This window comes from Epinephelus fuscoguttatus, linkage group LG7, assembly GCF_011397635.1.
Source record: "Epinephelus fuscoguttatus linkage group LG7, E.fuscoguttatus.final_Chr_v1".
Lineage (NCBI taxonomy): Eukaryota > Metazoa > Chordata > Actinopteri > Perciformes > Serranidae > Epinephelus > Epinephelus fuscoguttatus.
Window position 1 is genome coordinate 34,619,909 of NC_064758.1, and position 26,991 is coordinate 34,646,899.

General features: G+C 41.4%; 2 protein-coding genes across 7 annotated transcripts in view; one reads left to right on the forward strand and one right to left on the reverse strand.

Moving 5' to 3' along the window:
• Positions 1-1,499: 1,499 nt before the first annotated feature.
• On the reverse strand, positions 1,500-13,796 carry dnajc11a (DnaJ (Hsp40) homolog, subfamily C, member 11a). The gene is made up of 16 exons (XM_049581574.1): positions 13,676-13,796; positions 12,335-12,464; positions 12,166-12,239; positions 10,610-10,711; positions 10,351-10,479; positions 9,972-10,094; positions 9,738-9,811; positions 9,454-9,643; positions 9,262-9,347; positions 8,212-8,328; positions 7,559-7,714; positions 7,360-7,429; positions 7,042-7,099; positions 4,529-4,671; positions 2,814-2,943; positions 1,500-2,465 (listed from the first exon to the last, which is right to left on the reverse strand). The coding sequence occupies exons 1-16, from the start codon at positions 13,745-13,747 to the stop codon at positions 2,440-2,442; spliced, it is 1,680 nt and encodes a 559-aa protein (XP_049437531.1). The 5' UTR covers positions 13,748-13,796; the 3' UTR covers positions 1,500-2,439.
• Positions 13,797-16,440: 2,644 nt separating this feature from the next.
• Positions 16,441-26,991, forward strand: part of camta1a (calmodulin binding transcription activator 1a) — a 376,005-nt gene continuing 365,454 nt past the window's right edge. For 4 of the 6 annotated variants that reach the window (XM_049581562.1, XM_049581563.1, XM_049581564.1 and 1 more), the window contains exons 1-2: positions 16,441-16,613; positions 21,063-21,164. In XM_049581562.1, coding sequence (XP_049437519.1) covers positions 16,589-16,613; positions 21,063-21,164 — 127 coding nt within the window. In that variant the 5' untranslated portion in view covers positions 16,441-16,588. The remainder of the gene's footprint in view (positions 16,614-21,062; positions 21,165-26,991) is intronic. The other 2 variants (XM_049581565.1, XM_049581566.1) reach the window with 2 other exon arrangements.

Here is a 26,991-nt window from a genome sequence, read left to right on the forward strand (position 1 = left end):
TGTACTCCTGATCGTCTTTAAACACATAGAGCCTCTAAATTCTGATCATCTGGTCAAACATCAAACCATATAATTCAGTTATCCTAAAAAAAACTCAGATAAAAATAGAGTCACCCGATGAGGAATGTGACAAACTCGATTTGCTTCCAAAAGAAGGTGTTTTGGGTTTCAGGAAACATTTGGTCATTATGTCAGCCCTCTTTGTTCGTCCAATTCATTATGATTCTTGAAAAGGCAGGGTTCCATATTTCACAGAGACTAAAACAATCTCTGGTCCTGTAGTGGTTTCAGTTAATCCTCCCCTTTTCTATTTACGGCACACAAACTGGCAAACAAGGAACGGGAGGGAAGATTCATTAACATTTCACCCAGATTGAGAAAAGAAGATCTACAGCACAACAGACATGCTGAACCAATTTAAAATGTCTTTCTAAACTCCATCCAGTCAAAACACTTGTACACATGCAGCCTCCCCATGCTGAACTATATAAAGCTGTGGTGTTTCACCTCCGTCACTGGCAGATATTCCTTCCCTTCCTTTTAGTTGTGTATCAGCAGCTGTTAGTACTCTCCACCACATTCATGATATCATTCAAATGTGGTTCCCTTTTCTGAGGAAACTGACAAATCAGCAATGCCTAAATTACTTTGGTTAAAGATTCAGTGTGTAGGATTTAGGGAGATAGATTAGCAGAAATTCACTATGTTTTCTCTAGTGTGAAATCATCTGAAAATAAGAACTGTTGTGTTTTTGTTATCTTAGAATGAGCTGTTTTTATCGACATAGGGAGCAGGTCCTCATCCACAGAGTTCATCATGTTGCACCATGTTTATATATATCATACACTTAGACTGGTTTATACTTGTAAGTCATAGATAACTGGTAATTTATATTATATACTAAGACAGGTTTTTGTAAGATATATTTGGTAATTACTATTATATACATAGGTTATTTTTGTGTGACAAAGTTAAAGGGTAAAAACAATGGAATATTTCGAAAAGTCTTCGGTATGGGTTTATCTATATAAGGAAGTTGTCGGTTTCACTTTTCTCAATGACTTATGGAGAAGGGGTGGGATTTGTTTGTATGTTTTTTTTTTTTACATGTTCAAAATAAATGTCAAATATCAAATGTTTCTACAGTAGCTCGGAACGGAGAAACCAAACATTAGCTTTAGATAGGGCCATTAGCATTTTCGCTTTGGCTACGGTAATTAGCAGCTCCTCCAGAGCAAGCAGAGTTGTTAAAACATGATTTTTTAAATTTTTTTTTTATTTTAAAAAGTAAAACTACACAAGGTCAGTTTCTTCTAGAGAGGAAGAGACCTCTGAGGATCTCAACTTAGTTGGGCTAATGGCCCATCTGCAACAAGCTGAATTGTGTTGCAAAACACTGGTTTTTAACATGAAATATTCAGTGTTTTTACTGGTTTAAATCTCCAGGTCTTGGAGAGGAGATAATTGGGCTCCTGATAAAAACCTCCTGAATGCCTGGATCAGAAAACAACAAAATTTATTAACACTGCACACACTCAAAACAAGGCCTGAAAGAAGCGTACGCCACCTCCCATTCAAAAGTTGTAATGTATAAAAACAGACACTATGATCCATGCTTACGAACATTTTGAAGACGGGAAATTGGTGATGCAAATGGTGAGGTGGAAGCCTGATTGCAGAAATATGTATTTTTTGGCTTTTGTTCATACATACATTTTTAGTATGGCTCCTTCGCATTGTTTTATAAATGAGACCTCCGGTCTGTTTGTTTCAGAGAGGGAGACACCTCTGCGGATAATTCGTCTCTCAGTGAAAACTTCTTGAACAATGAATACTGAAGGTATTCTAACAGGGAGAAGTTTCAGCTGGTTGCAATCTGCAGTCCTCACCACTAGATGCCATTAAATCCTACAAACTGTTCCTTTAAACCAAAACCATCAAAACATTTTAACTTACAAGTTATACAAAAGAAAAACACAACTTTTTTTTTTCTTTTTTGAAAAAGTACCAAAATGGTTAAGCAACATGAGAGAGACTGATTTTAATAATATGGCAAATAAACAGAGGTGCATTCATCGTTTTCATTCACATAGGCACTGCAGTTTGTGTACAATACAGTACATAGAACTCAATCATAAATTACAAGCCATACCAAAAATAAATGGATACCAAGGAGAGCATGAGATGGTAGCCATTGATTTCGGTGTCACATTAGAATTTCAAGCAGGCCGCAACGCTGTCCATGGATCCTGAATTCTGATCAATCCAGTCTGTGATGCTTTTACTCTGCTCTGCATATTTAAATGGATACAAAGACAAAAAGGTAAATGCACGATTTCTGAGTAACAAGGACTTCGATCTGTGTCGTATCTAAAACAGCTTTATCCATCTTCTGTCAGACAGCTTAGAGATGAGTCTTTTTGGTCAGCAGAGGAGCTCCTATGTGTCTGCGTCAATCCTGTGAGCTGCAAACAAGAACAAAGAAGTCAGAAATAACGCTGCTGGCAAGCACATGAAGGTGGCAGGTAATATAGCTCAGTGGATTTTTTAGGAGACATTGTCTGAGTTGAGATAAAATATTCTGAGATATGTTGCATCACACACATCTACAAAGGCTTCGGGTTCAAGTAAATTCCCCCCGCTGTCAGTAAGATCTGAAACAGTGGCGGGTTAGACAGTTCAAGAGAGTATATGATCTGCCAAATCATTCAACCTGCGCTCAAGTAGCTAAATATTACATTAAGAGGGTGAAAAAACTGTGACACTATCCTCATACCTGAGAGTCACTGTGCTGTGCACTACACGGAACTTACATTGCTTTGGTATCCTGAGTGGTTCGGTGTCTCCTGACAGGACTTGATGCATGACTCCGCGGAACTGATACAGCACCTTCAGGCTCTTCTCCTCCCCCACACAGGGGTCATAGAAACCAGGGAGTCCTGACTGGAAAGACAAAACAAGGTCATGCACCAGCAGCAGACTGAATGAGCAGAGAGTTGAGGACATCAGTTTCTAACCCGGTAGTACATTTTTAAAAGGTATACTATGCAGGAATTATTGGTTTGTAAAGAGTATCGCCAGTGAAAGTGAAATCCAGCCACAGATTCTCTCTCGTTTTGGACATGGCCTTTGTCTGCTTTGCATTTTTACCTCACTATATTTACTTTTTCCTGCACTGTTTTTGTAGCTTCCTCTTCCCCCTCTGCCCGATACCATTTATAAAGTACCGATCTCACCTGCTCTTGTCCTATCCATGCAGAAGTACTGGCAGACACCTCATCACAAGTAGGCCTCTACATCCATACAGGGAAAACTTAAGTCCTCAAGGTCAACACAACCCATGAAGACCCAGTAACCCTGGAGCGAGTAACACTTGAGATTTTTACACAGGCAGTGTCAAGACAAGGCAAGAGCTTCATTCATCCAACTGAAAAATATTCAGAGATCCAAAGAAAAGTGGACAAAGCTCTGACTCTTCTGCTCCGACTCTTAGCCTATACCTCTCTATGAATCAGAGACATGAAGGACAACCAGTTCCACAATGAATGACGAATGTACAAACATTCATCAACGGCTGCCTGAAGCAGATCTTGAGCATCCATTTGCCAGACACAATCAGCAGCAATGACCTCTTAAAGAGAACAGGCCAACGACCTGTGGAAGAGGAGATCAAGAGAAGAAGATGGGGATGTTTCGACTACATCCTCCAGAAACCCAATACCAGCATCACCAGGCAGGACCTTAGATAGAACCACGAGGCAAAAGAGAGGCTGGTCCAAAAACACTTGGAGCAAGGACCTCAAGACTGACATCAAGCCAAGCGGGCTGACATTGAAACAGCTGGAAAGGAAAGTCCAGGTGTTACGCTGCTATGCTAAACCGGGCTTGTGAAACCCTTGACTTACTGCCTCTCGCTACGTGTTGCATTACATGTGGGAAATGTGCCTGGACTTCCCCGGGTGAGTGTGACGTCTCCTATCTGGGGGGGGGGGGGGGGGGGGGCAACCAGGTGCTGTTTCGGCGGTTCAGTCTGCCAGCTCGCTCTTCTTGGTGGCGTGTCAAATGCTTTCTCAGTGTCTTTTGCTTTCAGAATGTCTTGCCTCTGACGTCTACCTCGAGGCACGCCCACTCAGCTCAAATGCCTCACCAGCTCTCCCTCCAGGTGCGGCTAATAGCGGCTAATGGGTCAATACCACCAACTCCAAAGTAAGAAGACTTTGGTGAACGGCCAGTGCTCCATAAAAAGGAGCAAAAAGCCATAGTAAGTAAGACCTTTCCTTCTTGCTGTACCCAGGATGATCCCGAACACAGCCAAAAAATAAAAGTGCAGGCAGAGGGCAGGGTCCCTGCAGGTAAATACACCACTACACACCTCTAGTGGGTCATAAGTGATGGTTGTGAGGGATTACTTCTGTCTATACATTGTTTTTAGTAAAATCCTACATAGTATACCTTTAAACAGTATGTGTACTATGTAAAAATGTTTTACATACCAGGAAAATAGTCTATAATCTTGCACTAGACTTACCTTTGTAGCCTCAGTGAGGATGAGTTTAGAGTCTTTCACCAAACACTGCAGTGGCACAGTCACATCAATGACCTTTGCCCTCTCGTGTCTCTTACTGTTGTCTGTCACAAACTTGCCGTACCAGGCGTTGAGGATGATGAGACCTGGTTTGATGAAGCAGCATCAAAGGATAGTGTGAATCAACTGGAAATTCAATGCATAAAGTGACGTTTTAACGTGCTTCAAAATGTTAAAAAGGTCTTAGTTTGATTATCAGGTAAATTTCAGAAAATGAAGGATGCCAGACAAAATAGACACTGACTTTTGAATGAACTGATATTAAAAGTCCAACACAAATCCCCTCTGTCGCTATAGAATAATCTGAATCTTGCATGGCGGCAGTTTCAGCCTCATTTTTTAACAACAGAACCAGTGTCATTTTTGAGACTTGTTTGGTAAAATTGTTTTGCAACAAAAAGACAGCACAATTAATTTTAATTGCAAGCTGCACAAACAATACGGTAACCATTTCATAGAGTGCAGTCCATTGAATAATGAAGAGGAGCTGTGTGTCTGTCATTACACACACTTACACACACTTACATACATACACACACCCTGCTATTAACCGTTACTTTACAAGTGCAGAGTCTAGGGGGCCTCTGATGATACTAAAATTAAAGCAACCTCTACAGTGACAGGTGTCATAAGCCAATTATCACTTGCAAAACTCCCCAAGGTGAAAATTACACTGTCTGCTGAGAGCTTTTTTTGTTAGTGTACTTATCAAAAGCAAACTAAAAAGCGCCAATTATCACGGGTCGAAGCGGAAGCAGGAGGGTCATTAAAAATATCCACTGAACTCTTTTGCCTTTATTAACAATTTGAACTCTATTTCAAAAGCTCTCCATAAAATCACACTCAACACTATCAGTGACAACTAAGGGCGTCCCCTCATACTACAGAGGCCCACACATTAGTTTTGCCTTTTCCAGGTCCCTTTAGATTTCAGTGAACTGCTCAAGATGATCACTAAAAGCATGTATTGTGCTTTAATTTAGATTTTTTTGATTCAGACAAACTGCGGCATAACATTTACCAGCAGTATTCTTTTTTTTTTTTAAATTAAAACAGGACTAGTATTATTATATCGATATCATGATATGAGACTAGATATTGTATCCGATTTTGGATACTGTAATATCATAAGTGTTGTATTTTCCTATTTTAAAGGCTGCATTACAGTAAAGCGTACTTGCCGACCTTGAAATCTCAAAAATAGGGAGAATTCTGAAACCTACGCGGGGTTGTGGGGGTCCTCAAATACTTAAATTCCCGCATTCTGGTGACTTTTAAAGAATTTAAGTAACAAAACAGTAAGTACACCGTATCAGCATTTTCATGTTTCGTCACATTTAATGGTTCGTGACCCTGGGACTCCAACAGGCTGTAGGCTTGGCCCCCATTAGGGACCCACAGCCAGCTGTCAACCCTGACCCACACACCCTTGGGTCCTGGATGCCTAAGCAGGCGGAACGGGAGACTCACTGTCTCTGGAAGACAGCTGTGTACCCCTCCGTTGCAGAGAAGGATAAGCTGGGGTCTCCCCAACCCTCGAGGCACCCTCAGACGTACGCACATGTAATGCCGTCAGTAGGTACACAAATGACAAGTATCGATTTTTTTTATTATAGAAACTATTAATGTTCCAAATACAAATTAAACCTCTACTAAAAACCATTTTCAGAAAGACCATTTTTCATTAATTTGCTGTTGAAAAAAGGTAATAAATCGCAATATTCACAACATTTAAATTCGCAATAATATCGCATCATGGCCTAAGTATCATGATATTATCGTATCGGGGGGCCTCTGGTGATCCCCATCCCTAGTGGTCAGCATGAGTTGTCCAATGGCAGTGACGCCTGTCTCATGCAGAGCCAAAGGATTAAAAAAGGAGGGAGAGTGGAGGAAGCATCAGCAGGTAGGAAACTTTCAGAGTCATAGGGCTTACACACGTTGTACAGTGCCAGAGGCAGATTATTAAGAATGGAAAGTAAAAAAGGGTTGAAAATGTGTCAGAAATTGAGAAAAAAACTGGAGAACTGTGACCCTGGGAGGAAACTGGGAGAGGGCAATGAAGAAATGGGAGTCTCTCGGGGAAAAGATAAAGTATGTGGTAAAGTGATATCATTATCTGAACTACTATTTGCCTTTAGCCACCAAGTCATGACACACATTTGACATTAAAGATGATTATCAAAAATATAACTGTGTAATTATTTTGTGAAAGCACCAACAGTCGCTCCTACAATATAGTTGCTATATAACTATCATGATATTTGGACAAAAATATTGTGATAATTGATTTTCTCCATATTGCCCACCCTTACTTTGAGGTCAACAACAATCACACAGGCATCAACATGTTTCACCTTAAATGTAAAAATGTAAGAGAATCAAGTGGTTTCACAGCCTGCTTAAAAAACATTATTCCCAGGATAAGCTCATCTCTTAAATATTACTGATCTTACCCAATCTAGACTCCTCCGTTTCAATAATCCTGCGCACAGACTCCTGCATGAGTAAGACCTTTAGAGATGAAAAAGGCACACAGAGAGGGAGCAAAGGAGACAGACACAAACAATGAGATTTCACATCATGTGGATTATACTAATGAATTTCACTAAGACTTTGCATCTTATCTTATCCCATCTCAGCCCCTTCATCTGACTGGTGCGGGGACTTGTAATATTTCATGACAGTCACCCGCAATACCTGCATCTCTTAAAACGCTGAACCTCGACATCAGATTGGTATCACAGTCACATGTAAGCCTATAAAATACTCACAGCAGCCTCCGCCTCCTGTTTCTTCCTGGCTATATTCGAGGCCGAGCTCTCCCGCTGCTTCTCCAAGTCTCTGGTGAGTTGAAGGATAAATGGAGAAATGGAATGAGCTCATAAAATCTGGCCATAATAATACGTGCGGTGCTACTTCCAATAACATTTCTTGCATGAAACAACCAACTTTAAAGCGAAGGTTTCTTACTGTTCCTTCTGGGCCCGCACGTAGGGCCGAATAATAAGCTGCTGGATGGCGAGGTAGAAAACCAGTGGTCCAACTGTGGCGTAAAATACAGCACTTGGCAGGAGTTGGTCGGTCAGGTGAATGGGGAAGAAATACGTCTGGCTGGCTCTGTTTAGTCTGCAGAGAGAGAGTCGGTTTCATTATTTATATCTGAGTGGCCACTAACTGGCTGCTAAATTGGTTACTCCATGTAATATTTGTGAGAACTTCTGTCTAAAATTGGCTGAAAACTAAGGCCACATTCAAAAATAATAAGCATGCTCTCAGCTGCACACAGCTATATGCTTAAAAATGGCAAAGTGAAAATGTGAGCCATACTCTCGGCTGGACAGGACAGTTAGAGAACTATCCAAAAATAACAAGAGACATAGTGTATATGCACAAGCTTTTAAACTCATATCCCAACACCAGCATCTATCTCAATGGGACCATCCCTGTGTTTACATCCTCAAAGATAAAACCCCCAGCGCAGATACAGCTTGTGGAAAATTCATTGGATTGGCTGGCATGATGTCATGTCTTGATTCCTACGGGTGCCATGGCAACAGCGCTGTGAGGAAAACCCTCTGGAACCCTGCATCAAACGGGAAACTGGAGCAAAGAGGTGCGCTTACTTGATCTTGAGGGAGACACCTTGGGGCACTCCCACGCTGACTGTGGCCCCCAGGACACTGTGTCGACTGATCTTCCTCTCAGCGCCGTACTCCACCACAGTCCCAAAGAAACCTGATCTGTAACATAAAGACAGAGTCAATATCTCTCTACCTGCAGTCAAAGTTTACTTGAATTTGAGCTGCCGGTTCTTGCACAGAAACTACTACGCACACATTGATCATCTCGTTATAGTGCAGTATTCCTCTGGGAAACCTTGGGTCCTGGTACTGAAATGGGTGCCACTTGACACACACTTCTCATCCACACGCTGCTGCACACCAAGTACACTCCCTCATGGTAATGACACTCCCCTGATGGCAGTAGCCCCCTCGGCAGGAAAACACACCACGCTGCAAAAACTGCTCAGGAATGGCCAGAGGAAACACAGAGCTCAAGGCATCAACCTGGCCTCCAAATTCTCCACATCCCAATCCCATCGAGCATCCGAGGGACATGCCAGTACCCCACCTCACAACCCACAGAACCCAAAGGTTCCCCTGCCAACGGCCTTGTGTCAGACAACACAGGACACCCCCAAAGGTCCTGTGGCTATGCCTTGAGAGGTCAAAGACCCCACCATGGATCAGACTTGGCTTTGATGGACACAAGACCTCTGGGGTACCAGCACGTCTCACAGATGTTCAATCAGTTGGGATCTAGGGAATTTGGAGGCCAGGTTGACACCTTGAGCTCTTTGTCAGCTTTTTAGTTTTTGCAGCGTGGCATGGTGTACCGTCCTGCTTGGGGGCAATGGCATCGGGGAGTGCTGTTGCCATGACTCAAGGTTTCCCAGCAGAACATTGCATTGTAATATTATGATCAGTGTTATTCACTTCACTTCACCTGTCAGTGGTTTTAATGTAGTGGCTGATTGGTGTATATTTAAATGGCTATAAATTTAAGCTGTTGTACAAACAGATTGATACTAAACAAATGTAACTACACCAGGGGTCTTAATATAAATTTATGATGACATTCTCCAAATAACATATCGCACTTTGACAACATACTTTACTGAGCCCTTGATCTTCGTCTGATCATCATCCTGGAACTTGTACTGGTAGCTCATCATCATAAATGTGTGAGGAATGCCAAGCTGCAGAGACAAAAGGTAAATGGTCATTTTGGCACAATGCTGACAACTGTTGATTTAATGGCGTCTTGGCTAACATTAAAATCATGTGTAACCGCTGGCTGCTCACCTGCATTGCGAAGGTGAAATGGCTGCTCTTGGTGTCCCTGACTATGCTGGTGTTCATGGAGGACTGGACACCCCAGCGCCACTGCAGATAGCCCATAGTGTTCTTGTCTAGGTGGCGGGCCAGCACTGTGGTGAAAGCAGGACGCACGCCTCGGGATGAAAACTGGAGCCCACACTGAGCGGTCACGAAGCTGAAGCAATAAAATAAAATATAAGAATCACCAGATTGATCATGTTGTGGTAAAAATTATATCGATTTCCTTTCTCCTGCATTTCAACACATACAATCGAGGCGTCAAGTTTCGGAAAATCTTCATCCCAAACAGAGGTCCATGTGCGTCTCCAGCACCAAGCTCTACCTGCACACACACATACACAGCAGATCACGTTTCACATCTTAAAATGTCCCTCCATGTTGTACCGCCCACGCAGACAGGAGTGGCACAAACAAAGTGTGCCATTTATAGTATACATTACAAAATGAGTGTGCGTGTGGTGCCCAGTTGGAATGCAGCATACCTCTCCCCACCCCTTGGCTGAGGTGACTCTTCTCAAGGCCAAGTTAATGGTGCCCCCTCCATTTCCATTGTGGGTTGATAGGGAGCCAGACAAAATGGCTGTGTCTTTTGTGGTGAGAGGAGCCTGCAGGGAGAACACACAGAAACAATACGTCCTTTGATAAGAACTAAATCCAAAATCTTCTGTAGCAGCTCTCATATATTTAAAGGAGCACTAAAGAAAACATACCTATTAGCTTTATTATATTCCATGTCTGCCAATATATCCCCTTAGATCTTACACACTGGTCATTTAATTGCAGCTACAGCTGTTTCAATCCAAAAGACGTTGTAGCAAATGCCACCTAAGAACTCATGTAGAATCCGGAGCAGCCCATTACCTCTATTGATTGTGATATGTGCATCTTGTTGATTTCCACATGTGGGACTCCCCCTCCAGCCATATCCTCATAGTCTTCTTCATACTGGTCAAACAGGTCCGTGGCATCGATACCCACACTAATCATTCCCTTCAAAATGACAGGTTCAGGGATGAATACTGTTTTAATGAATGATGTATATAATATGCACAAGACGGCTAATGGCTCTTTAGGTTACTGTCAGTTCAATGTGAGGCTTGTTATCTTCCCCTGAACATACCTTTGGGTTGGTCCTTTGCTGAAGCCTCCTCTCTTCTCGCTCCTTCTGAAGGCGCTCATACTCCTCTCGGATCTCGGCAGGGGTTCTTTTTCTTTCCACCACCTGGAGAAAGAAGATATGATTTGAATGCAAAGCAAACAGTGGATCGGCTGCTTCACAGGCTGCAGATAAAGAGTTGGAGTGAAAGAAATTTCACCAGGATTTCACCACCCTATACGTTTTCTTCCTGTGAAATTATTTAGAAGTTTCACATTTTTTACTGTCAAGCATCTATGCTTTTATTAAACACAGATGAAGCAAAACAAGTAGTATTTCCAGCAGGTTAAATGAGGTGATGTCATACAGGGCAGGAGGGTGTTGCGGTAAGAATGCAGGCTTCATGCCATGAGATTGCAATGCCACAACATTGTGCTTGTGTACACTATGGCTGACACTTGAAGATTATTCTTCCATGAGTGAGTTATTCTTGAAAATATAAATTTGGCTAAAAGTTCAAATTTGGAATTCTGTCTAAAGCACACCAACCGTTTTGGATGTCTCTAATTATAAACATGCTGATTTATTAAGGGTATACTATGCAGGATTGTCGGTTACTGTTTGTTAACACACTCACCAGGGAAAGTGAAAGTAAAAGCCAACCCCAGATTCACTCTCACATGGTGTTGGGCCTCACTATATTTGCGTTTTCCCGTTGCTGTGTCACTTGGATGCCTGCTGTTTATGGTCTGGCACCTAGTCGCTATCTTTTTATAAAGCCCCAACCTCACCTGCGAGCTGTGGGGGTACACACCCAGTGACATCCCCAACACAAAAAATAAGAAGACAATAAAAAAATAAAGGCAGAGGGCTGAGTCTCTGCAGAAAAATAAACTGACACACACTTCTAGTGGGTCATAATTGATGATTGAGAGGAACTACTTCTTTAAGAGTCTATACAATGTTTTTTAGGAAAATCCTGCATAGTAAATCTTAAAAGTTGACAGGAGGGTACAGCAAAATCTTGGTTCTGCTAAAAAGCAGCAAACCATGGATGCAAATGCAGACACACTACACTGACTTCCCTGATGATGACAAGATGGCTGAAAACACTTGGTTGAGTAAATAAAGCATGGTGTTCTGAAGAAAAGCTGTGCAACATGTCTTTCTATTCTGATGCATTTTGGCATTGAGCCTCACGCTGGTCTGCATCTGTGTGCATTAGATATTGCTAATGTGAATACAAACCATATTTTTCAAACAGATTTCTTTCTGTCACATGACTTTGGCTATGTTTGCACTTGGCTAGCAATGCACATATGACATTAATAGTGAATTAAGCTTACAATGTCTTTAAAAATGTATGAGGTATGCCTGAGAGTCGTGGTTGTGAATTTCAGAACTCCACTGAGCTACTCCCATGAGGACCTACTCAACTCTCCCGACAGTATTGTGCCTCTGATGTGCGTCATTGTATTTTTTGAGTTTAATAAATAATGGACTGTCAATCAACACAATGGCTGTTGTTTCTAACTGCATGTGGTGGCTTGTTTAGGAATTACATTCACAAATGGACTTACCTCCCATCCTTCAACGTCAAGTCCTCTCTTGCCATAGATATCATAGATGGCTCGTGCCTGTGGGTCACTAAGCACTGAAAAGACAAGGATAACCGGCAATAATATAAACCATCACAATAGTTTCTGAACATACTGTAATGTTGATCACATAATCAAAACTTTTTCCTACCTTCATAAGCTTCATGTACAAGGTTAAAAAGCTGTTCTGCTTGACGCTTTAGTTCAGGGTCCCGGTGTTTGTCTGGGTGATACAGCATGCATAATCGCCTGTATGCCGCCTTCAGCTCTTCCTGTGTGGCCTGAAGCACAACATTCAAATGGAGAAAATGTGATAGAAGCAGTTTGTGGAGAAACTTGATTGACAACAGACAAAAAAATAAATAAACACCAGGATGTTGCTACAGCTGAACTCCATTTACTGATCCTCCCACACTTATCTGACCTCCATAAAGTCTTCTAACCCTGCTGTAACGCCATGCAGGCTTGTGACAAAAAATGTGAACAGAAACTGCTGTTTAAAGTCAGAGTATATTACATATAAAGCACTGTTCAAAACAAAGTTACATACAGTGCTTTACATGGCTGAACCCGGATCCAAAACAATGCAAGACTAAGACATGGGTTTGAATGTTTCACCAAGTGTAAACTTCATTTCGCTGTAAAGATCTGAATGGGTCAGATAGATCTAGGAAACACATTATATTAGATTGCTATGAGATAGACTACAGTACAAAGAGTATGGGCCCAATAATAACAGTTGTGAATGTGTGTTCACAGTCATATAAGTTTCACTTTTGAATTCCCTGACACAGAGACATTTCAGTCATTTTTTGTTGTTTCCTGCATACTACACAACAGAGTTACACATTATTTAGTTTATTCCCTATCTATATTCTAATTTCCCATTTTCAGCCACTTGGAAATAAGCAAATGTATTAACTATGAAATGGTGGCATATCTAGCCGCTCTGGAACAGCATGTCCTGTGCCACAAGTTATTTTAGTTTTGTAAAATACCACTTGCTTATTAACATACATGAACAAGTATCAAGACTAAAAGCGTCTGATCTCCACACATGAAATAATACGTTCACACTGTAACCGGATCAACTGTAAGTGTTTCATAATGAAAAATTACAGTAAGTTTTAGCATAAGCTAACTTTGTTAGCACTACAAACAGTCCCAGAGATCATTAACTACTCATAACTGCCAGTTTGTTATCATTAGCTCCCAAATAAGCGCGATAACACACGACTTTCTATCTTTCTTCATCAACTGACAGCTCCTGTTGGCAAAGTCGTAACCTCACAACCTGTTGTATGTCCTGGAAAGTATCTAGCCGAGGAGTCACAGCACAGAAATCAATGTCGAGGGTCACAGGCTAGCTACCTAGCTAACGTTACATGTGATTGTGCGGGTAACCGTTAAATATCAGCCGGAGAGCGTTTATAGAGTGACTGCTACATGCACGCGCGCACACATCTATTAAGATCACAATTCTTTTATGTACCTCTCGTCTGACATTTAGCAGGGAGTAATAATCATCATTTAGGATCTCATCATCGTCCAAGGCAGACGCCATGTTTACACCCGGTCATCTCTTCTTCGTGGCATTTACGTGGCTCACAGACTTCTCCGCGCGCTCCGGCGCCCCCTTGTGTTGGGGAGGAATTACAAACCGCAGCAGCTGTATTCACATGGTTGTTCATGTTGTGTTTAACGTGTGCTTTTTATTTTTTGAGTTTAAAATTTGCAGTTATTCATTGTTACAAGAGATTTTTCAATAATGGCACTGAGAAATGAAAGTGCAATCGATCTGTATAAAAAAAAAGTAGGTTCGCACAGCAGAGTGTTTTTATCTTAAATTCCCCAAATGTTTAATTTATTTTTAATATCATTATTATTTAGTCAGTTCACTTCATTTTCTATTCAGAAAAACACTCACTTGAATATAGAATTACATTTTCAATGCAAAGCAATTCATACTGAAGATAGGTGCATATATGCCTGACTCCAGCTCTGGAAGGGTAGCCTAATATTTGCATCCTATCCACCGAGGAACAATTAAGGCAAAGGGGTGAGAAAATCACTTCACTGCACTGGGTCTTTCATTAGTTCATTATTACTTTCCTTGCAATAACAACAAGCCGTTGACTGTATAGACGCCGAGCAGCAGTAGCAGCAGAGGAGCTGTCCTTTCAGCACCACCACCTCAAACTATACCCTGCATTTCAGCACCGACGGCCACCAGCCCGTTAATGCAGGATGAAGGCTGTCTTTAAGTGCTGTGGTTGACGCGAGTGCCAAAGGCACAGTCTATTAAGCACAGTGATCTGTAATTAGATTGCCTGTAGTCATTTAACGTAGCCATACTATTGTCAAGCCTATGTAACTGCGCCATAATGATAGAAGTTGAAAACCTTGACAGCAAAGTGAACGGAATTAAAGTAACAGTGTTTGCAGTGGTTGTCAGATCTGTGCGCCACACCGACCCCCCAGCAGCCTACCGGACAGAAGTGTTCAGATGGACTCCACCAGCAGCCCCCCCCCAGTGGTCGGATCTCCCAGTAATCCCCGCAGCCTTCAGTATGGTGCCGCTATCTGAAATCAGTTAGACATGTGTGAGGGAACAAACCAGTCCGCAGGCTCTCAAATGTAAACTGACATCTGGACACTTGACTGATAGACTGTGCAGACTGTTGCTACTGTTTGATATGTCTGTAATGCTTTATTGTTTGTTTTTAGTAGGCTGTATGCATGGACACATCATTAGAGAATGGGCCCCTGGGCACAGATATGCAAAAGGCCCCACCACCTCTTCTACACAGAAGCAAGACACACAGACGTAGTTGTGGTTTTGCTCCTTTTTATAGTCGTTATGCATCTTTTTGTGGTCTTGTGTCCCTCTGTGGTCATTTTGTGTCACTTTGTAGTCATTTTGTGTCTCCTCAAGGTTATTTTGTGAAACTTTGTGGTCATTTTGTGTCTCATTGTGGTTGTTTTGCGTCTGTTTATAGTCATTTTGTGTCTCTCAGGGGTTATTTTGTTTGTCTCTTCATAGCCATTTGGTGTCTCCTTGTGGTCATCCTGTGTGTCTTTGGGGTTATTATGTATCTCTTTGTGTCATTATGTGTCTCTTTGCGATTGTTGTGTGTCTCTGGGGTATTTTGTTTGTCTCTTCGTAGACATGTTGTGTCTTCTATCATTGTTTTGTGTCTCCTTGTAGTTGTTTCATATAACTTTATAGTCTTTGGGGTCATACTGTATCTCTTCATAGTCGTTTTGTGTCTCCTTGTGGTTGTTTCGTGTCTTTGTTGCAGATGTTTGGGTCTCTGAGGTCTCCTTTGGGTAATTTTGTGTCATTTATTTGTTGTTTTGTGTCTCTTTGTAGTTATTTTGTGTGTCCTCTTGGTTATTTTGTGTATCTTCATAGTCATTTTGTGTCACGTTGTAGTCGTCTTGTGTCCCTATGGGGTATTTTGTGTCTCTTTGTGGTCGTGTTGTTTCTTATTGCGGTTATTGTGCTCATTTATGCAGTTGTCTTGTGTCTCTTTGCAGCTCCTTTGCATCTTTTCGTGGTCTGTTTGTGGTGATTTTGAGTCTCTCCCTGGTTGGTACATGTTAATATGAGTCACATCTTGCAGGTGAGGTGCAGAGGGATGCCCCTTGACACTTTGGGCCCCTGGGCCTGTGCCTGCTAGGCCCGTTCAGTAATCCATCCATGGCTTTATGTACCCAGGATCCCCTGGGCACCATATATGATACTGAGTGAATTAAATATAGCAGAATGCATCTTAAAATTAAAACAAGACATAAAAAAATTAACACTTAAATTACATTTTGTCTCTGCAGAATGTTTTTCTAATATCAGTTGTATGAAACAGTTAAGAGCTTAAGTATGAGTTTAGAGATATGTTTAAATGAAACTTGATAAAGGCAATTAAACAGTTTAACGTAACATTAAGGCACTAATGTAGTTTTTTTGTCTCACAGGAATGACGTTCAGTGTTAAACAACTTCAGTGGGACGGCTCAAAGACAAACATTTAATATTCACAATCTAATGAGTTTAAATTAAAACATGTAGCCTCACCTACAGAGCATTAAGTTAAACCTTTTTAATATGAAAACGCGTCACCATCTTTAAACAAAAGCGTCATGCCAGAACCTGCAGCGCCTCTGAGCTGTTTTAAATTCACTGGGAAGGAAAAAAAAACCCGGCTGGTGGTGTCAAGGTGAGGGGAGATGTGTTTTTCATCCCGGAGCCTCTCTGTCAGTCACCGCCTCGCAGCCAATGGTAAGTTCGCCTCGGTCGGACCGACTCGCCGCTTGCTCCTCCAGTCCCTCCTCGTGCTGTCCTCGCCGTGCACGCGCGTGGTACCCACGGTCGTGAGGAGGAGGAGGATGTTGCGCGTGAAGGGGAAATGGCTGCCGAAAACAAGCCGGAAGGTAAGAGAAATATAATGGGATTAATTTACTAGTATGACCGCTGTGTGATTTTAGAACAGTTGCAACTCCGCGCGGAGACGACACACGCGCGAGGACAAGTGGAGAGATTTTCGGTGGAAAAACGGCTCCGCTATTTTTTTCCTCCGAATAGGCAGCTAAAACGTGGAGACATCACCTAGCCAGCTAATATTAGCTTGCATTCTAGCCAGCTACTATTCCCATCGTAGCCCACATTTAAAGCACGCCACGGGGACAAATAGTCAGCGTGGTAAAAAGTAACGCGTTTACCATGTATTTCGCTCCGGATTCGTGTCAAACGACGAGCATTTCAAGTTGTTAACAACAAGGCTAAGTTAATGACAACATGTCATTGGCATCGACTAACTTCTTCCCTTATTACCCAGCTTTAAAAAGCGGCTTGGTTGTGTTAGTTTATGTGTCAATACGGCTCTCTCCTGCTGCCGCTATTTGCTGCTTCTTTTAAAGGCACTCTTATCATAATTTGAACATCTCTTTTTAAACATATAAGTCTAGTTTTTATATTATTTTCATCTCCCCGTCTTGGTTAGAGGGGTTCGTCCCCCCCTTCCTTGAAGCGCGAGGCTTTTCTTTGCCATTACAGTGCTCGCGACTCAGAAGTGATGTATTTCTTTTTTTTTTTAATGAGCGGATATTATGTTTTACAAATGCCAATTATAGCCCACTACTTGGCCTATATTTGGTTTGAGACACACGGGCATCAAAACGTTGTAATGCCCGCTCCGCTTGCAATACCCTATCGCACTTGAAATGAAATGCCATCACACCAGAGGAAACAGGGAGGATGGAGAGTAGGGTTTCCAGCAGCCTGCTCATTACACTACTTTACACATAGGACAGGAATGATGACTTTTTTCCCTCAGCTTATTTCACACGGCTCACTAACTTAAAATTAAACGCACCAGACTTACTTAGATGCTGTTTAGTGGCATATTTTTGCTGCAAAACATATGCACGAGAGGTCTGTTGTCATTCAGGGAGGCCCATGGAATTTTTGGGTGAGTAATTAAAGCAACGCATATGTGAAAATGTAGATAAGATGTACTGCATCAGTGCTAAAGGGACTAGTTTTCTATCCAAATGTCAGCTTTTTACTATTTATAGCATTGCATTCACAAGAGCTGACATATTATAAATACATAAAGCAACTTGAGAATATAAAATCTCATGGAGCTTTTCAACCTCATCTGCATGTTTAATTAAATGTTCCTATTAATGTTAATGTGTTTGTTATGGTTTAAGTCATGTCACGCCTTTAACTGTTTAACTTTTTTATGATAAGCAGATTTGAGCATGATGACAGGTCATTAATGCAGTATGTTCTTGCTTTTATTCCCAAACTTGTATTCTTTGCGTTTATGGATTTGCATTGAGCCTCAGTGTGGAGCAAAAGCGTCATCCCAGTCTTTAAAATTGGCTGCATAATTTGAGAGAGAGGGAGAGAGAAAAAAGAGATTTGTACATATATCATTAGGTGCAGCTGTTTCTGAGCTGTTCATAACGTTATTGTTATTGCAAGCTCCCAAAATTTGAATAGACCTCCGTCAGAGTTTGGTGTCAGTAACCTCAAACATGAATTCTGTTTGATGTAGAATTACTTTAATGTTTCAAATGAGAGTAAACAAATTGCCTCTGTCCATATGAGGGGAAACGATAAAAGACTGGGAACTCAGTTGTTTGGATGTCAGTGTGCCAACCACTAAGCAGAGTCCCACCAGGGGGTGGTATTGAGCTACAGAAGTACACTCACTATATGAGGGATCTGTCTGTGGCTATGACGAAAAATAAAGACATCTGGTTTTATGATAGTAATGACTTCACTGTGGTGTATAGTCCTAATGTATTCATCTACATAGCTGAACTTAACAATTAGGCTGCAGTTGTTAATCTCGACGCCTCTCCAACGCGGGGAGCTCTCGTTGAAAACCCTGACTTGAAAGTCCCATTGCTGAGCAGGTTAAGTTATTTTCAGTGTTCCTGTGAGGCCGGTCAGTGGAAAAAGGAGGAGGAGGAGCGAGGGGAGCGTAGAGAGAGAGAGAGAAAGAGAGAGAGAGTGCTTCATACCTTCACATAATGTCGTCTCATGCAAACCTGGCCCTTAAAGCTTGAACATAAAGCTGTCATGCTGAATCTCTGAATCACTCCTGCGTGCAGTTTCTCTTAGTTTTGCCTGTTCATTAATGCCGAACATGCTTTTTCAATGTGCATCACTATAACGCTTTCTTTTTTTTTTTAACATGACACGTCCCTGGGTGTAAGGTAGCCAGCGAGAGAGCTGAGCAGTGTTTCCTTAACCTTTTGTCCTTATGGTATGCGGGCAGTGCTGATCTCTCTTAGTTGTTTGGCAGGTCTTATGATGGCCCATAACAACTGAGGGTTACATCTTGTGTTAAACCCAGGGGCCACGACCCAGTCTCACTCAGTAATGTAATGTTTACATCCTGGGGTATTTCTCTGCAGCCTAACTGATTGTCAGGGCCCTTGGGGGTATTTTTTTCCCCCACTTCACACTCATAAAAAGCACTATGGGTCCGTTACTTTAAGTACAAGGCCTGGAGGACACTGAAAAGACAAGCTTGACACGTCTTGCACTGAGACTGCTCTGGATAAGGCTGCAGCCAATGGTTTTATGAATCGACCAGAGAAGATAGTCATAAAAATATTGCTGTTCGAGAGCCAAATTTTGGAAAAGAAACAAGTGCTTTTGTAAACACAAGCTTTTTTCCTGGCGTCATAAAAACAAAACACTATTAAAGTTAAATCGTGTTGCTTTCAAAGGAAAACATCACCCACAAAATGACCATTTATATATCAATTAGACATGCAGTGTTTTGTTGAATATGTGATGAGAGCTTAGTTTTTCTTGCATGCCTCCATGGAAAATGGCTAACATATTGATTTATTGATTGATTAGGCTCCATGTTTAACAACAGCAAAACTGTATCAAAACTGTCGCTTTACAAACTCTCACACAACTCATGCTGTATAATAGAAGTCTCATTTATCCAATCGTATGCTCAGTACTTCCCAAACATGTATTTTGGCTAAAAAAAACTCCAAATTGGAGTCTGGCTTTGAAGAAAGCATAGATACTTTTTTTCGGTTTTAAATAGTAAGGTTTTTGAAAGAATGCATGTTTTTGGGAAGCACTGATCAAACGACTGGATAAATGAGACTTCGATTACACTGAACAAATTGTGTGAGAGTTTGTAAGTAGACGTTTCAATATAGTTTTACTGTTGTTAAACTTGGTCCCCGATCAATCAGCAAATCAATATGTTCACTGTTTTCCGTGGAGGCGTGCAAGTAGTCTTCTTCACAAATCCAAGGTAACACGGCATGACTAACTGATACACAAATGGTCGTTTTGTGGGTGAGGTATTCCTTTAACCTCTGCAAGTGAATCTCGATGCCGCCAGGTTTTTTTTGTAATCCTAACACAGCAGTGTTGCATATTTAAATGCATTTAAAAGTGGATTAACACAAGGCAAATGATGGGATGTTTTACCGACATAAAACTCACACAGGTGTGTAAAATAAACTATTCGGAGGGAAATGCAGTTGGAACTTTTTGTGAGAGCAGAAACAATTGGCAACGGCTGCTTTCTAAAATAGGCCCTTTGAATTAGGCCCGTAGCCTCAGCTGTGCTGGAAGTAATATTTCTCTTTTATTTTCAAGCTGGTGCAGTTTAAAAAGTTTCATGATGTTATCATTTCACTCAAAGTTCAGGGTGAAGCAGCAGCAAAACATCAAGTAAGCACGCAGTCAGCCATTAACTTACAAAAGTGCTTGTGCAGCAATGGTATAAATATTTCTCCGCTGTTTTGTAAAGAAGGATGAATTTAACCTCCCCGTGATGTCGGACGACTTGCTTTCCCAGTTTTGTGTTGAATCAGGCGCTACGTTTTTTCCCCTGCAGCCTTTTAATTGAATCAGTGAGGTGAGGATGGATGGGACCCAGGTCCGGTCTGTGGTTGCTGAGACGTATCATTCGTAATGCCTGCCTGTAATAGACCTTTACTGACTGCTTTGCACGGCCTCCACTGACTGATTGTATTGATTCATCCAGTTTACTACTGATACAATAGGGAGTGTTATTGACCCGTATCACACCAGGCCACAGCTACAGTGACCCTTATTACTGGCTGTTTTTTCTTATAAAGGTGCAAGAATATTCAGTCACCAGAGAACTCCACTGTTTAAAATGACAATTCACTGTGATTTATTATCAATACTAATATTATTAGCATCATATTTTGCCCAACAGCTCTTGTGTGTTTCAAATGTATTTCAATATACTGTCTAGCCTCTGTTGATATTGCTTGCATGGGGAGTTTGCTCAGATATCACAGGCTGGGAGAATGCTTCTTTTCCTCGATTTTCTCTACTTTTCTCTTTGCCTCCTGAAGGACTGAAGAAAGTTCGTAATCCGGATCGAATGTACAGATCAGCAGTGTGTTATGCTGGCCATGGTCCACCTAAGAGTATCAGTGATGACACAGAGACGAACAGTAAGAGTCAGTTATTAATACTGCATTGCTGCTCCAAGAGGCCACTAGCAGGCCAATCTATTATTCATTCATTGATTCATTTATTTACTTCTTGATTTCATCCGTCCCCCATGCCCCCCACCCCCCCTTTTATTCCCCTCCAACACAACACCTCCTCCGGCTGCTCTGTTGATTGAAGTGTCTGCTTTACGGGATCACGCTGTCAATAGCTGAAGTGTTGTCGTTAACTAAGAGTGATTGTTTCAGGTTGAGGCCAGGGGATCAGGACCTGAGCAGACCCTCAGAGAGAAAGCTTACACTTTGAGCCATCAATTATGGCCCCTGTACTTGCCTTTTCTCTGCTTTTCTTAAACCTGCATTTGATGGGGTGAAACATCAACCCCAGTCAACTGCGTGACTTTAAAATCTTGCAAAATTAAACAGTGTATGAAACAAATATTTATGCATCACTGTATCCTATGATATTTCTTTTGCAGTCAAATGGATTAGTCTTTGCCTTTGCCTCCCTCTCATTACATTTGTGCTCTATGAGAACTGTAGACTAGGGGCAAAGAACAAAGACAACACAGCATCACAGCTGAGGTTTAAAAACCAGCTTCTGTGGGAATTGCTTCAGTGCACTTACAAGTCTGTGTACAAGTGCTATTTTCTGTCACACACACACACACACACACACACACACACACACACACACACACACACACACACAAATCAGTCAGAAATATAGGCCAAACTCTTGATTTTATTTGTGGGTGATTTTCCCTTCATTCCTCTTTAGAAAATGTGTCTGAATTTTACCCTCTGTCTTTGCCCATTGAAAAAACTGTCCTCTGTAAAGCAGATTGTTTCTCAGCAGAAAGGAGCCCCTTCATTGTTAATAAATACACCAGTCTCCTCGCTGCTGGAAGACTCTGTTGATCTAGACTAGAGACTGGGTAATTAAGTGTGCTCATGTATTGTCATTTCTAAATAGAGAGTCTGAAATCACCCCCAACCCCTTGTTAGACTCTTCACTCGATATCTGTCATTGGGAGAGCTCTGCTGAAATCTTTTATGATATTTTTTTAAAAAGAGAATGTTTGGAGAGATTTAATGGCAGGGGACTGCGTGTGCACATCTATGAAACAGGGATGCAGACTGTAACAGGGACGATGTTGATAGACTTTTGCGTTACCCCCTCATGTGTGACAGCTGTGACTGACAATACGTTTTGCCAGTCTTGCTATTTTCCCTCATGTTATTGCGTGGTATTACAGTATCCTGTACCCATGTCAGACACCCTGTTTAATGCGTTTCAGCCTGAGGGTTTTTTCCTGCCTCGCCAGGACACTCTGTAGCAGAATACTGCAGCTCAAACAGGCAGGTAAACCATTGATCTGAGTAATCGTCTGAGTAATTGTGGGAGTAGTTATGATACAGAAAGAAGGGCTTTGTTTGTGTGCATGTGTAAGCAAGAGGGAGAAAGTGAAAGAGAACAAGAGCGAGGCAGGCAGGGAGGGAGTGAGAGAGAGAAAGAGAGACCTCACCTCTGCTCTCCTTGAGATGGGATTTTTATGGATGGGTGAGCTTGGTGAGGGCTGAGAACACATAAAGAGTCATTTTCAGTTTGTTGCAGGCAGTTAACCGTGTGTGCATGTTTGTTGAACTTCCAGTAATAGGCCTAGGCTTTCCTTTTTTTTAAGCTGTTTGACTTTTTGACAGTGTTCCCTTATTATGCTATATTACACTGTACTGCTGTAACCACATGGAGCCACAGTGCATCCAGGGTGTAGACTGAATCACTGTGACCTTGTGCTAACAAAAACAATCACTTCCGGGTAGATGACTGGCAACAGATTTCTATTGCGGACATATGTAAAGTCAGCAAACGTATTTATTTCTATTGTTTTCTGTTTAAGCTGTAACTGTAACGTTTAAAGACATATTGTTGAACATGTTGGTCCGACCTGTCTGACAATTCTGTTGTGCTTATTTTATGTACTGTGTTGCTTTGCTAGCGTCTGTAGTGACCCAAATCTACCAGCGTGGAAGCAAAGCAGTGTACTGCTGTGGATGGGGGCTGCAGGAAACTTTTAGCCACCTAAAAAAATCAGTATCAGTATAGATGCGTTAACATACACATTAATCAATCAAGGCAGCAGTAGAGCAGCAACTCATGTGTTCTGTGAAGGTTTTTGCCAATAGGCTTTAGTTTGGTTCATTTAATTCAAAAGAGGACAGTGTGCAATGACATTCATCATTTACAAGAAATAAGAAAACACCAGATATAGAGAAACTCTAATTTCCATCTGTAGTCCTACACATAACAAGTTAACGCAATAAATAAGAATAAAATTCAAGGTGCAATGCAGACTATGGTAAATCCATGTGTAGCTGCGACAGAGAGAGGAATTTGTTGTCTTATTTTAGCGGCGACATCACTGTTTCCTGTAGTGTTTAACAGCCAATCAAAGTGCTCAGTGCAAAGTGCTGTACAAAGAAGACAAAGACTGATTGATTCTTTAGGGTTGTTTAAGCAAAGGTGGTAAAAAGAGCAGACATAACAGCTTTGGTTCCCCATTGTAAAAGGTTGTTTGACAGCAATGTAAAGCACTGAAAATGTTCTAAATATAACATACACTTAAACTGGTATTGTTTTTTAGGTGGGCCTTTTTTTAGGTGGCTAAAAACTAACCAACTGAGGCAGCATTTTCTCAGTGTCGTTTGATTTTATGTGCGTGACGCAGGGGTTTTCTACCCAAGAGTTATTGTACACAAACATTGTGATTCAGTCTAAAGCCATTGAGGGAACAGTGTGATTGTAAGCAATGAATTCTGCCACCCTGCATGTGTTGCATATTGTGTGGCCATACCACAGCTGCATAAGAAATGATGTCTGTGGCGAGATTTAGTATAATTCCAATCTCTTACTGGCATGCAGACTCTCTTCATCTCTCCCACTGGGAGGAAAGAAAACACCTTTTTGCGTCTTTTCCAACAGCTGTTGTGTGTTGCAGGTCAAACACTCATCCTTAATGCTATAGCTAGAAGGCATATAATGTTCTCTTTGTTGTAGTTTTGTTGTAACATAGCAACACCATTGTGAAGTTCAGCAAGACTTTTTTTTTTTAAGCTTGTGGGCGGTTAGTAATTTCACTGTATGTAAGAGTGTTATCGAACAGGCTATAGGGCAAATGATAAAGATAATTGGTTTCCCAGTGCTACACTAACACATGGCTATTTTAAGTCTACGTACTCCTCTCCATTTTGCCATCAAGAGCCATCAGGCTTTGGGAAGACCTGCCTCTGGACTATAGGCCAATCATTATTACTGCCAGGGAAATTTGACACTGCCTGAAATATCCTGTGTTGTAGTAAAGCTCAGCCTAGAATCTCCCACAAGTAGTAGGCTATAGACTTCAGTCTGATCAAGTGCTCTCTTCACCAGTGGCCAAGAACCATCAGTCTTCCCTGTAGATACAGTATAAAATAGAGGATGTAGAAATTCAAGGTATGTGTAAATTATTTTGTGATGTTTCAGGCCTCTGAAATGAGGCGTTTTGGACTGCCATGTAAAATAGAAATGTGACAAAATTAAAATCACTCAGTGCAAAAGGGTGGTTTTGTTGTCCATATGTTTAAAGCTACATTAAGTTAATCACATATTAATGGTTAAAGGGGACCTACTATGCTTTCCCATATGTTGTGTCTTATATAGGGTGACATAATGAAGGATGTTCATATTAAATGTGGCCAAAGTTTTCAAATAATGAAGTGAACGTATGTAGAATTAAACCTCAGGTGTCCTACTGTTCTGAACACTCTGTTTGTGGATGTATAAAGAGAACTGGATATAGTGTTTGAGGCGGGGCCCTGTTTATTCCTATGAAAGTTGCTCAGTGGCACATGAAGCCAACTACATTGAACTGCCGGATATAAAATTACCTGGATGATCACTGGGCCAATAGAGCAGCGCTAGAGACTCTGCAGGCTGAGCCGACTGCTTCCGTTTAAGCACTCCGCTAACTTGAATGGGAATTAAATGACTTCATCACGTGGCTCTTCTAGAATTTCCAAATGTTATTAGACTGAATGGATCAATGGATTTGATTGGGAAACGAGTCATTTCGCAGAGCTTGTAACACTCAAAAAAATGTATCCACGGATGTACAGAAATCTTTTTAACAATTTAAGTTTATGGGAAAAAGTCTGAGGGACTCAGCAGTTGTACTTCCATTGTTTGGCCACTATGAAAATTGGCTTCAAAGCCCAGCGCACTTCCTGGAGGCCAGGTTTCCAACGTTTTTTCTACTCTGGCTACAGTATGATTTCATAGTTTGCAGGACTGCTTTATATGTTCATCTGCTCCAGGCAAGCTACTGCAAGCGTTAACACTGCTACATGTAACGTGTAACATGAAACATGTAATCTTGGTTGTTGATGCTGTTAATTTCGTCCCGATTTCGGATCATATTCCTGCTGGAGCCTGTCTGGTTGTGATAAGAAGCTTTTTATTGGTGATTGATCATGGTAGAAAGTGCCGCTATTCTCAGTTACAGTCATACCCCAGCTGCAATGACGGTGCAGAGACACTGTGATACAGAAGACTCAGAAACGCTGACCAATCAGAGCAGGATGAGTGTTTTCAAGAGGGTGGCTAAAAGAGACAGGCACTAAAATGGAGCGTTTCAGACAGAGGGTGAATAAAGATGCTCCAGCAGTGACAGTACAAGGAAAATAAAGTGTGTTTTGAACATTAAAGCCTCTAAACATGTTCTAGTAGAAACCTTAAATGCAAGTATGAAGCCAAAAAAGAGCATAATAGGTCCCCTTTAATCAGTTTTTTAATGCTTGCTTTAAAATTTTAAATGAGCCTGGAAGTCATGACGTTTGGCTGCAAATGATTAGTGACGAATTTTGGGGCTTAGCTGAATCACAGGAATGTGTCCTAATCTGAAGGCTGCAGGGGTAATATCCCATTACTGCAAATGCCATTGCAATAGTCTCCTGCAGGTTAAACCCCCCTCCTTTACTTTACCTCCTTCCTCCTTTCACGCCTCACAACCGGATTGATCGACAGCATGATTTTAATTGACAGCATGTCATCAGTCGGCCACTGCACCTTGGCTGTCTGAGTTCATCTCTGCTTCACATTTGACCACATTCTTTTTTTTTCTTCTTTTTTTTTCTCGTTCATCTGCCAATACCCTCTAACTGCTTTCACCATGTTAACCTGTCACTGCACCTTTGCCTCTGGTCTGAGCTTTAAGTCCACTCTGTCATGGACTGGTTTGACATCTCGCCTCCTATAGATCTGGTCATTACACTGCGTAAATGTCACATCCCACACACTCCAAATGTGGATTGTTCAAATGTAGATACTTGTCTCATTTCTCGGCCTATCTGTGCATTTCACCGACTATATTTTCCACATCCCTTTTAAGGAAACTGCATGCTGTAGAAACTGTCTTTCAAATCCCCTGCTAGTGATGCAAGTACTGTACAATGACTTAAATAAGTGATGTTATACTGTTTTTGTGCCTCTCACTGTGACTGCATAAGTGTGAGTGTTATTCTGTCCGGATTAAGTGATCAAAATATCCGTCGCTTCTTCAAAAGTAAAGCTTTTGGAACAAACATTGTTAGTTGCAGGGGGGAACAGACGAGAGTGTATCACCAGGTGAAACACTGCGGCTTATTTTATCTTTAAAAAGACTCGATGTTGGCAAATAAACAGAGTTCCCTTCAGTTAAAATATAGTCACTATATTGGGAAATGTGCAAAACAGGCAATAACTTAAAGTGACGGACCATCCTCAGGGTAGGATTATGATGCACAGCTCTCGTCT

What these genes read in the sequence shown, in the direction of transcription:
- dnajc11a (XM_049581574.1), bottom strand. Translation starts at nt 13,747, where the DNA reads ATGGCGTCTGCCTTGGACGATGATGAGATCCTAAATGATGATTATTAC. An exon ending in TGCTAAATGTCAGACGAGAG is followed by an intron (nt 12,465 to 13,675) that starts GTACATAAAAGA and finishes GTTGTGCTTCAG; the next exon opens with GCCACACAGGAAGAGCTGAA. An exon ending in AACGGAGGAGTCTAGATTGG is followed by an intron (nt 4,672 to 7,041) that starts GTAAGATCAGTA and finishes TCATCAAACCAG; the next exon opens with GTCTCATCATCCTCAACGCC.